Genomic DNA, 12,754 nt, shown 5'->3' with positions numbered 1-12,754 from the left:
TTACAGAGAATAGACGTTCTTTAGGCTGAAGTAGGCAGGGTTTATGGAAAAAGCTAAAGTTTGAACTTGATCTTGGAAGAATGAACTTAGAGAGGGAAAGCATATTCCAGGTAGATACAGCACGGACGCAGAAAAGCTCAAGGTACGTTCAGAAGGTGCTGAGTGGATTGATCCTGCCAGTGGGAAAGAGTGGACCATACGAGGCAATGATCAACTGATAGTATATCAGTCATGATGCTCTGGCTACGAGAGGCTTCAAACGGGCTTAAACAGAAAGACGCTTCTATCTCTCATGACAAGAAGTCTAGAATTCTCGTGGTTTCTTGTGTTTTTTCAGCCCAAGGCACATGGCTGCGTGGAGGAGGGGTTGTGTTAAGACCAAACTTCTGTCAATAAGTCACAATAGGGGTGTGGATGATCCTACATGGGTAACCAGCTGTCACAAACGGTTACCGTTCAGCGAGTGCCGAGCGCGGACCCACGCATTTCACCTTCGAAGCAAACCTGAGAGAGATTACAGGGGAAGAACCAGAAGAGGCTCCCCATCTAACAACCAAATCCAAAACTAGATTTAGAAACGCAACAATAGATCCTCCTCCTTGTGCCTATTTACCAAAAAATACACGTGGGTTCTAAAGGGGATCTAACCAGGATGGCTGCTCAAATCTGTTCAGTTAGCAAAGACCTTCATTGTAACGACCACTGGGGGCCTGTGTTTATTAAAGCAAAACTGCACTAGGACATTCCAACATGTTAGTGTGAGGAAATGAATGAATGAAGGCAAAGAGATTGGCCCAGAAGAGAAAGCACACTGATATCCAGGCCTAGGGAACTGGACTTCCCAATATATTCCTATACGGGGGGGTCCTAGCACAGTGAGCTTTGGCCAGGCTCAGTACCCAAGCAGGACTCTCCTACTCAGTCATAGGGTCCATCTCCCTCATTCTAATCCTGAAAAATCTGTAACACAGGTTAGGGGAGTTGGCCAATTGCAGCATTACTTTATAAAGTCCATCTTTAATGTAATGTCATTTTATTTGTTTAAAAAATGTTTCTCAAGCACATTCTGCATGCTACACATGTTCTAGGCCCTGGTGATTCAGCAATGAGCAAGCAACTGCTGCTCTCATGGACCAGAATCTAGGTAAGGAAGACAAGCCAACAAAAGAGCCAGGTATTGAGAAGCACAAAGAGAAAAATAAAACCGGGTAATGGATTGAGTGGGTGACAGAGAAGGAGTCTGAGGACCTGACGCAGCAGAGGCTTTTGCATGATGAGAAGCCACCAGCGCAAAAACCTGGGAGAGAACATCAATGGAGAAGGGCGAGGGCAAAGGCACTGAGGTGGCGAGAAGCCTGCAGTGTTCAATGAACAAACAAGGAGGAGGCCAGCAGGGATGGAACCAGCCAGTGAGGAAGATGGAACACTAATGCATCAGGACAAGCAGGAACCAGATTATGTATAGTGCCCTGTAGGCAGGCCTAGCAGGGGGTTGGATTTTCTTCCAAATGCAAAGAGAAACAGCTGGATGGTTTCGAGCAAAGAAGTGACAGAATCCAAGTGACATTTTACAAAAATGACCTGACTACTGTGTGGAGAACAGACTGGAAGGAGAGAGAGGAAAAAGCAGGGGAGCCGGTTAGGAGACTGTTGCCACTACCCAGGCCAGAGACCTGGGGGTTGCACAGGTCGGTAGTGAGGGGGTGAAAAGTGAGGCTCCAGGCTCTGTTTGGAAGTTGAGCCAACAGGACCTGCAGACAGACTGGGTATTGAGGGGAAGATGCCTGGATCTGGGGCCTAAGGATTAAACCCTGGAGGATTAATTGGATCATGCCACCTACTGGAACACGGGAGAGCATGGGGAGAAAAAGGAATAGCAACAAACAACTTTGCTCCTAAGGGTCTTTCATTCTGAGATAGTCACTTTTGGAAATTCATACTTCCAGGTTGAACAATTTCACTCTCTGAGTGGGTCAGGAAAGAAATCTGGAAGAGGAAGCATTGTTATTTTTTAAACATACAGATTGGGACTCAGAGATCGACACTTTCACAGAATCTCAGAGAGGGAAGAAATGCAAGAGATCTGGTCCTACTCCCTTCATGCAGCAAGTGAAGAAACTGAGGTCCAGAGAGATACATGACACTGTCTCACTTGGGCAGGTCATCGTAAGTGCCACTATTTAGTGGCAGTTAGTGTCACATAAGACATTACTCCAAGCAGAGAGTCCCGTGCTCTCTCCATCACACCACGCTGGTCTCTGTGCCTCTCACCATAGATATTTCTCTTTCAGTTGCTTACACAAATCCTCACACAGGGTGCTGGTGATTTGCCTGATGCAGACATGCTGCGACACCAGAAGACATCTGACCTCAGACAGCAGGCCCTTTTCCTAGAAGAACACGCCCCATGCCAGGGCTCCTGTCAAGTGACAAGCAGAGTGACGGCCAGAGGAGTCAGAAGGCAGCCAGCCATGCCAGACACGCCACATCAGCACGTCTTGGATCTGTCACTAGTAGGAGCTAAATCAGCAGCTTCCAGAGCATTATAAGAAACTGACATCTGAAAAAGGCAAATCAGGTCCCAGCCAGCCTCTCAGGGGACTTGACCCCGCTTTGCTGCAAGCTGCCTTTCTTCTAGGACTGACCAGAGCAATATTCTCTGCAAAGGGGTCCACAGAGCACCAGCCCAGCCCATGGCAGAGCCCACGCTGTGCCCACCTACCTCGACTTTCACACTCCCCCTCCACCTTGATCGCCCTTCGTCTGATCTCCTTCATTCATTCTCACCGCCTTCCTGTATGCATCCAAACCTGCAACCTACACACAGCTTCTTCCTGAAAGAAAGGTAGCAGGTGGTCCTCTTACACTGTGTTTCTACCTCCCACCAGTGAATCACCACCACCAAAACATGGAACTAAAGCACATTTTAAACTATTTTGTACTGAATCAATTAAAGCTTTGTAATTCTCATTCTTAGAGTAAATTCAAGTGAGTTGGAAACTTACTTCTCCAAGAGAAACAAAAATCAGAAAACAAATTTCCTCAGGTTTCCTTTTATAGATGAGTAGAATCACAAGTGGTTTACTCCTTCCTTCCTTTTACTGTTTATTTGTAATTATTCCTTCTCACCTTAGTTTTATATTTTTCCTTCCCAAGAAGCAGCCATTGCTAGCCACCTTTCAAGGTGGGCAAGAAGTTAAGGGCGTATGGGTCAAATTCCCATTCTAAGGCACCCCCCATGGCATCCTTTGCTGGATGGTGCCCAGCCTGCTAAGATACCTGCAGAGATGAAGCCCGCACTTCCACACAAGGCAGCCCATTCCACTACTGGGGGCCATGTGCTTCTGGACCCCGAGCTCAACTCACCTCCCTGCACATACCCATTGATGATCACTATGAGCCTCAGATGAACTCAGAGAGGAAACACGAATCCCACATGACAGCCCTATACATTTCAGGATTATATCTCCTTTTTCCTGGCCTCTATGCCTGGGGACCCCCAGCCGCTCTTCATGTGCCATAGTTTCCAGGCACTTTTCTCTTCTAGACAGCTACCTCTAGCTCTATTTTTAGAGATCCCTTAAAAATATGTCATCAACATCAGAACAAAGGGGAGTCACATCTTGGGGGGGTGAGGAAGCTTGCTTCTAAAGTCAATAATAAAGCAAAAATCATGCAGTAGCAAAATCGCCTTTGAAAATCTCTCACACTGTCCGTCACAGTGAGATGGTTCAAGAGGCTCACTCACTTCAGAGCCTGTCACTTCGAGAGGCTCCGAGCTGCCTCAGGAAACAGATTCCCTCCTTCCATCTCATCCTCGCCCCAATGCACATCCTCACTAAGCAGGGTGATGACTCACACAACTGATTTTTTTTTTGTTTTCCAGTTGGTTGGTTTCTTGGCAATTGTTTGCCTTTGCCCACACACATGCTGAATACCTGATATTTCGGTGTATCCATGAGCCAGATTTACCCAAGCTCTAGGATTGCGCCACCATTACTCGGTCCTCTTCAAAGGACATCTGTTTTCTCACATCTTCAAATTCATCCTCCCCTCCACACCTCGTCTTCAATCCGGGCTGATACTTCATGATGGCCAACCAAGAGCCACCACTGGCACAGTTCACACAAAGTTCACACAGAACTCTGCAAAACTTCCATTTTGAACACTCACTATTGTAAATTATCATCTTGATGAGAAAGAGGCTGTAAAGAGGTTAATGTGATAGCAATCTCACTACAGTACATAAAATCCACAGTCTTTTCTAAAGCCTGCAACAATTTAAGAAACTACAATTTTTTGCCTAGAAGACAATTGTGCACTCTTATGATCATCGTTTATCATCCCAGGTGAAAAAGTTATTGGCACAGGTTTCTTGCCTGTATTTCTGGTTATGTTTGAATCACCTTAAGTCAAGTTAGTGCACCAGCACCAGACAAACCATAGTTAACACTTATTTGTTAAGATTAAAAGTACTATTTTATAAGGGAGATGATGAACACGAAGCTTTGAGAAAACTTCATATGATACCCACTTAAAACAATGGGAAAGGAGTAAAACTAAAACAGTTACATAAATCAAGATAATCCAAGTTTTATGGATACAAGCTGATGCTAAATTAACTTTGTTCTCAGGAATAAGCTGCAATGGTTCAGCTCAGTGTTAGAAGCAGCTCTGAAAAGATTCATGCAAATACTCTTCCATACTTTGGGTAACACTGTATCTTTATGCTCTAAAAAGAAGAGTACAATAAACATACCCTTATAAAAGCTTATAAACATTTTGTTTGTTTGGATTTTATATACTCTCATCTTCACCTTCCTCCTCAAATGGCATGGTAATTTATGGGAAGCATTCTTTGACATCACTATTTGATGTTTTCTCCATCTTAAAAGGCTACACAAACCAAACTTCAGCCCTATCCTCTCCCATCCAGTCAGCTGGTTGGATGTCCCCTACCTCCAACCAGCTGTTCTACCTGCAGACTTGAGCCCCTGAGGCTGGAGGGAGGAAAAGCAGTCTTCCAAGTGGACAAATGGGGCCCCCATTCTGTGAGCTCTAAGAAGACAGAGCTCAGAGAAGGAACAGCTCTGGAGGCTGGAAGCCCCCGGGTGATGCGATTCTGAGCTTCATCACTACCCAATGAAGTGTGGTTCTGGGGCAGGGGACGGATATGCCCTTCCCCACGCTAAGAGGCAGGAGACAGAAGGGCCCGTTGAGGGACTGACAGGAGCGAAGAGGTGAGACTTCCTCCCAAACCGCTTAAGAGCTGCCATGACAGCCCAGGAACCTCAACAACTTCCTACTACACGGGGGTCATGTCCTACCACTCTTGTCCTCTCGGTAAGACACTTCCTTCATTCACTACTCCTGGATGGCACTTATTACATGGAATATAATTGTAAGTTAATGAGGACCATGCGCCTCTTACATCCAGCGCTGTGCCTGACATCAAGGAGAGTCTCAAATACTTGTATCGGTTACATAACACTGCCCAACCAATTGAGACCAAGAATGGAAGACATTTCAGCTGTGGGTGAGGGCAATTCTGGCCATCAGGATGAGCTGAAAATGGACATCTCCGCAAAATAAAGCTTCAGGCTCAGAGTTCACAGCCCAGACTGGCACAGAGTAGCATCAGTGCTACCTCCCATTTGTGTAACGCTGTTAAGCCAGAAAGTGTATGACTGAAAACGATCAAACTTCCCATCTCAGTGCTATGAACTCAAATTCTAACCATTGTTTACCACAGCGAATAACTGAAAAATTATAATTTCTTAAGGTGCCCTGTAAATTCACAGGAAAAACCGGAGATGCATAAACATAGCTCATCAGGAAATTGCAACCACTGACCCACCCTGGCAAAGCACAAGAAACGTTAAGGCGAGATTTCAAATTCCAGCATTAAGCCAAGAGTTGACTTACTGAGTGAGATAAAGTAGAAAACAATGATAGCCTAACTAATTATTTGGCTGGCACTTAGCTACATCATTTTAGATATAGGCTACAGTTCCAGGGCTGCTGGAGTTATTTACAGCCCTGGACACATTATTCTGTGGCCAGCATTTAAGGCAGTTTCTGATTTCTGCGATGGTTCACGTTGCGACTTGAGCACAGTTCATACTGATACCCTTAGCGTCTGCCCCATACAGTAAGGGCTCTCTACATGGCTGAGTGTTGTGTAACCCCAGCAGCCGGGCAGTGGTTTCATACTGCCGGTCAGATTTCAGGGATATTAATGCAGTGGGCAATCCCTAGAGTTTTTATTAAGGATGCATTACAGAAGGTTAAGGAATGTGAGGCGAGGGAGGAGGGAGGAGGTAGAGGAAGCACTTGGAGAAAAAGAAGATGCAGAGGAGACACACAAAATCCAAAAAGGAAAAAAAGTCTATTATTGGACTATTGTAATAGCAGGTGTTAAAGCCCATATCCCAGCGTTGCTCTAAGGGTCTAATAGCAGGTCATATGTGGAAACCACCACCAGAAACCAAGGCAGGGATTGACAAAAGTCAAAAACCAGATTAGAAACTCAAGCAGAAGAATCCAAGTACCACAAATAGCCATGACCTAGCAAAAAACAAAACCAATCCCAGGCTCAATCCCCCAAATCCTACTCTACGGGGATGAGAAGCAGCATCTACATTTTTGCTAGTTCTCTGGGTCATTCCGATGCACCTGTAAGTGGGAAAACCATAGCTCTAGTGCCTGTAACATCCACAGCCTCTTCTGAGGGAGACACATGGTTCCCAGTGATGATCCATCTTCAGAAGCTCCTTGGACCAGGCGTACCTGCCTAGGAACAGCCAATCAAGAGTCTGCTTTCTACAAAATCTTTAAAGCTTTTGTCATTAGTGACACTGGAATAACAGCAGATAGTACAGCCAATCTAAACTGGAACTGGAGATTCAGAAAGGGGTGTTTAATCCAAGGCAGTGGTAAGAAGACAGGGAAAAGGGCAGAGCCAAGAGTAACTGAGTCACATTAATGGCACTGGCGTGGAAGGAAATGCATCCCTGCTGCTGACAGGATAACCTGGTCCCTAAAGTCTCAGAAAGGGTGAGCATCTTTCTGGTATCCTAATACTGTGCTGATCTCTTAGGCCAGGCTGCTCAGATCAGCTAAGCCTGGTTCCTAAGAGAGCATCCTTAGAGTAGAGCCTACATCTTGAAGTGCCCTTGCAACCAAAATAGCCTAGTACGCCAAGTGCCAGGAAGAGCAAAAGATAGACACAGGCATCCTGTTAGTGGTGTCAAGGTGGGATGCTCCTCCCGGTACAATCGGGGGCATCCCACAATTTTAAGCTATAGAACAGTTAGGTCTGGAGTGCTAGGGTTGAAGATTTGAGATGATAGGTGGTCCACAAAGCCAAGACTTTAAGACTCCTTTTGTTCTTTCCCTCCCCACACCTGAAAGAGGAAACGCATGTGCATAGCCCTAGAGCTTCTCCACCAATGCTGGTGCTCTGCTAAATGAGAGGACCCAATCCAAGGCTGGCCACCCCACATGCAGGAGTTGGAACCAGTGAATCAGCACCCACAGCAACCTTCCCAGACCTTCAGGCTCTCACCCCACACTGTCCTGCACTGGACTGGGGCTTCCCAAGGACAAGACCTTCTCCTAGCAACAGGATTAGCACCAACTAATACAGTTCACGTGTTCTCATTTTATCTCACCAACAAGCCTCTGAGGGCTGTACTAGCTTATTACCCCTGTTTTACAGATAAATGAAGCCTAGAAGTTGAGCAACTGTCTAAGGTCACACAGCTGGTCAATGCCGAAGCGGGGGGGTGGGGGGGGTACGAGGGTGACACAGACAGGACACCAATACTCAAAACCCAGGTCTATCGAGTCTAAAGGTTATACTCTTGACCACCATATTTTCCCTGCCCTTTTTTCTCCAGAGTTTTTTTTAATTGTGGTATAATACACATAGTTTATTATCCTCACCATTTTTAAATGTACAGTTCGGTGGCATTAAGCACATTCACATTGTTGTGCAGCTATCACCACCAGGGATCTCCAAAACTTCTCATCTTGCAAAACTGAAAATTCTGCATCCATTTAAACAACTCTCTACTCTCCCCTCCCTCCCACAACCACCATTCTGCTTTGTCTCTATGAATTTGACTCCTGTAGATACCTTTACCTTTGTAAGTGGAATTACACAGTATATGCCACGTTATAACTGGCTTATTTCACTTAGCATAATGTCCTCAAGGTTCATCAATGTTTAGCATGTGTCAGAATGTCCTTCTTTCCTTTGTTTTTTGTTTGTTTTTAATTGAAGGTCCCTTACTAGTCCTGCTTCCATGAGTGGCCACGACCGGGGAAAAAAGGAAGGGGAACCAGGCAGCACGGGGAGGGGTCATCTCTACAACACTGCATTTATATTCAGAACTAAACACACAAGGACAGAGTCACTACTGCTATTAGAAGTTGGCAGCATGGGAAAGGGAAGGGACAGATGGGGAACTGGGGTGTTAAAAAATACAGTGCTCCTTCCCCCAGGCATACCCCTGTTTGAGCTTAATCTGCTTCAACCCAAGAAGAAGATAAAAAGCAGTTTGGGGGCTTCCCTGGTGGCTCAGTGGTTGAGAGTCCACCTGCCGATACAGGGGACGCAGATTCGTGCCCCGGTCCGGGAAGATCCCACATGCCGCGGAGCAGCTGGGCCCGTGAGCCATGGCTGCTGAACGGAGCGATCAATGGAGTTTCCTAAATAGGTTGTCTGTCACTTTATGTTATTGTTAGTTTGTTTCTCTATAACTGACTTTTGGGATATGGAAATGAAGATCTGTTTTCTTCATTCCTTGAGAAAATGAGTTTATTTTTTTAGTCCAACTCCTTAAGTATATACAACAAAATTATTTGAGAAACAAGTAGGAGTTTTCATAAGGAGGGTTATGTGGTAGATTAAATTCAGAGACATGTAGGAGAGAATAAGTGGTACCCAAAAAAAAAAAAAAAAAAAAAGCAGTTTGGGAAGGCCAGAACCTTCAGGGATGGAGGGAGGAGGATGGTCCAGGAGGTGGGGAGGCTGTTTGGCAACTTGAGTGAAGGGATTGCCCACCCCCTGCTGGGACCCCCCCAGCCCCTCTGGTCTGGCAGGAAGGGGGCAGCCTGCAACCCCCGTGGGCAGGTCTGAGGTTTGCCCTCCAGAGAGATGAAAACGCTGGCCCCCAGCTTCTCTGCCAGGGTGCAGTGGTCCTTGACCTCCTCGTAGCAGTTTGCTTCTAATTCATGCTTGATCCCCATCAGCTTCTCCTCGACGGCATCCTTGCAGCTGGCATAGATCATTTTGCTCTTCAGAGGTGCAGACTCAGGGGCCCAGGCCTCCTCCTTGCTCTCCTTGGTCTCACAGGCTGCATCACAGAGGGCGTAATGGCAGCCCTTGTGTGGCAGCACCTTGACAAGGATGGCATAGGGGTCATCTGCAGTCTGGCCCACATCACCTACCAGCATCTCCTCACCCTCCTCCAGGATGAGGCTCTTCGTGTCCTCGCTCAGGCAGAAGAGCACCGCCTTCTTGTGCTTCCTCACATCCTCTGGTGAAGACGACTTACTCACCTTCATGTCATTGAACACTTTGATGACACCAGAGACAGCCACACTGGAGACCACATTTCTAGAAGCGAAAGGGGGATAGCGAGGAGAGCCAGAAAAGACAGGAGTCACTGCAGCCAGTGCCGGGATCCGACTGAACCAACGTCCTTCCTTTCTAAGGCTGAATAATATTCCTTTGTATGGATGTACCCCATTTCGTTTATCCATCCATTCATGATGAACACTGGGTTGCTTCCTCCTTTTGGCAATTGCAAATAATACTGCTCTGCCTTCCTTTCTTATCCTGCCTGATGCATAGCAGGGGTAAGAAGGTACAAAGAGCATCCTTCGGGACTTCTCTGGTGGTGCAGTGGTTAAGAATCTGTGGGCCAATGCAGGGGATACGGGTTTGAGCCCTGGTCCGGGAAGACCCCACATGCCGTGGAGGAACTAAGCCCGTGCGCCACAACTACTGAAGCCTGCGTGCCTAGAGCCCATGCTCCGCAACAAGAGAAGCCACCGCAATGAGAAGCCCACACGCTGCAACAAAGAATAGTCCCCACTCATCGCAACTAGAGAAAGCCCACGTGCAGCAACAAAGACCCAGCGCAGCCAAAAATTTTTAAATTTTTTTTAAAAAGATCATCCTTCCATCTACTTTCAAAAGAGCATTTTAGGAAATTAGGTGGAATGGGCTTTCCGTTAGATTCTTAAACCAGTAAGTATTTATTAATGTTATTATACTTGTCATAACACTGAGGCAACTATATGCCATGTAATAAGTTAACATACATATACATTTAAATGGGACTATAAATCAGTGTTACTATAAAATTTGGTGAGCCTTTAAGTTTTTAACCAAACAAACCAGAACTGCTACATTCAAATGAGTATTTTCCTAACAGCCTGGGAGGCTCTACACTGATTGATCACTGAGAGCATCTGAAGCCTGACTACTTCTGAGGATGACAGCTAGTAAGAGGCCACACACAACTGTCATCAGTACCTGCAAGTCACACTTTGCCTGTAACAGAAATATAAGTCAGTGAATTCCTACCTTACTCAGCCAGCTTAGTTCTTTGAATAACTCTTGGCTGTTTCCAGAAAAGAAAGCATACCTTCCAGGCATAGATTTTGCCACCATACAAAGGAAAAAGAATGCATCATCAGATCTGAAGCCAATTTCAGAAGAAGTATTGATGAGCTCCAGTATCCTTGGACCTCCGCCAAAGGGAACATCCCGAAGGAAACAGCATTCATACAGGTAGGATCTGATGTGTTAGTCATAAAAAATCACATTTTAAGGGTATTCTTACCATTTCGGTGCATACAGCTTGTTACATAGTTACACACATGTATACACAGTAAAATGACCATTAAAAAAGCAAGCAGCTTGATAGCAAAGAAACACTAGTTTGTGGCTAAGGAGACATTCATTTTCCTTATTTCACAAATAAACATTAGCCCTCATTAGCAAGTGTAAGCAAATTAAGAATTTGATTAAATCTGATGAAACAAGATAGAGCAATTTATCTCCTTTTAATGTACAAATACCTCCTTAATACTTATTCATACAACAAATGAACCACTGGACTGGAAGAACTCAAGGTCAAAGACTACTTTGCAGGGATGGGCTCTTCCTCTCTGCCTCACGCATGGGCTGTGACACATCACTGCAGGTAGAAAGTGCTCTCTACAGGTGTTGGCCAAGTGATGAACATAAAAGATGGTATGAATCTTCAGATAAAAACCATGAGTATTATTGTTCCTGTGGGATAAGACGACTGAAACAAACTCAATCTGATTTTTCCTCCCTGATTCACTGTTGCCTGCTTTGTTCGATCTCACATGAAGGATGGAGTCCGTATTCACCCCCACCTAATCATGCAAATATCCATGAGTCTTGATGAGACTGTTAATAAAAACTTGAGTTTAAGTGAAAAAAATTATTATGCTTTTAATGTAAATGATAACCTTAGGAAGGTAAGAGCAAAAAAAATACATATGTGATCAAAATTGTGTGAAATTAGGATATTCCAAAACAAAGCAGTTATATTAGCGTTCATATCCACAAATGTTGCTTTGCTGTTAACCCACGTTCATACCTTGTGCCAAGCCTTTGTGCACAATAATGAAAAAGAAGAAAAACAACATTTAATTATCTCCTGACAGGGGCTCCACATTCCATAGATTTAGGCAAGTGCCAGAGGATACAGATGGGCTTTCCACCAGGTACTCTAAGCCAAAATGACAGATAACATGACGGTACATGTGGTTCCTTGGTGAAGAAAGGGCTTTCCTCGAACGGCTACGGCCTGGAAACAGGAAGGGAGTACAGGTGGTCTTTAAACCAATTCAAGGGCATTTATTGAGTCCCTACAGTACGCAAAACCCTACCTTGGGAAAAGTGAGGGATGTGAGCAGAAGATTCAACCTACATCTTCAACGAGAGCAGCTGTGCAAATATACACACCCAACCATCAATTGCACGCAGTGAAACACATTCTAAAACTACCTACAATCTCAAAGCTTTTTTAAATTTGGCTTTGTAACTCACCCTATTTTCTGCAGAATCACCTTTTTTTTAATATGTAATTGATGAAGCACAGCAATAAAATGAATACCCGTGAACCCGTCAGGAAACCTCGTAGCCCGCTAGCAGTGCTGTTCCCACTTCTGTTCCCCCGCCAGCCCCACCCTCCCCGGATACCTACTATTCTAGTTGCCTTTTCCCTCATTCCCTGGTTTTTACTCATTTTATCACATGTATATCCTTCACCAATACTGTTCATTTTGGTGATTTCAAAAATTCACAAAAATGGTGTCAGTTCTGTGTGGATTCCTCTCTGAAACACCTTAAGTGCTACCTAAGCTGGGCATCATATGAAGTCAGGTAATAGGTTCTGAGCATGCATCTTACCATTGGTGGAACTGCACTGGGGTCTGGGTGGGCAGTTAGCAAAAGGAAATTAAACCAGAGTCTAAACTGGAAGGCCAGGGCACACAAAGATAGTTGAATACAGCACAATTTACCAATTCAAATATTTTACCTTTTCATCTACCCCATAAATACACAGTAGCCAGGTCACGATACAGTAGAGACATCCTACTGCCCAGTACCTTTTTTCTTGTGGAGTCTCTAAGCCAGGGGACCTGAATTGCTTAGTGCTGAAGAGATTATAAGCCAAGTCTTTGAATTCCATGCACAAGG

General features: G+C 45.1%; 1 protein-coding gene across 1 annotated transcript; it reads right to left on the bottom strand.

Annotated features, from left to right (window-relative positions):
- Nucleotides 1-449: 449 nt before the first annotated feature.
- LOC103076856 (cofilin-1-like) lies at nt 450-9,603 on the bottom strand. Its single transcript, XM_007465632.1, has 4 exons — nt 9,071-9,603; nt 4,001-4,112; nt 2,272-2,390; nt 450-504 (listed from the first exon to the last, which is right to left on the bottom strand). Exons 1-4 carry the CDS (start codon nt 9,571-9,573, stop codon nt 450-452), a joined length of 789 nt encoding a protein of 262 aa, XP_007465694.1. The 5' UTR covers nt 9,574-9,603.
- Nucleotides 9,604-12,754: the final 3,151 nt, after the last annotated feature.

The sequence above is a fragment of the Lipotes vexillifer genome, unplaced genomic scaffold (assembly GCF_000442215.2).
Source record: "Lipotes vexillifer unplaced genomic scaffold, Lipotes_vexillifer_v1.1 scaffold36, whole genome shotgun sequence".
NCBI lineage: Eukaryota > Metazoa > Chordata > Mammalia > Artiodactyla > Lipotidae > Lipotes > Lipotes vexillifer.
Note: the sequence above shows the minus strand (reverse complement) of the source record. Positions and strands in the feature narration are given on the sequence as shown.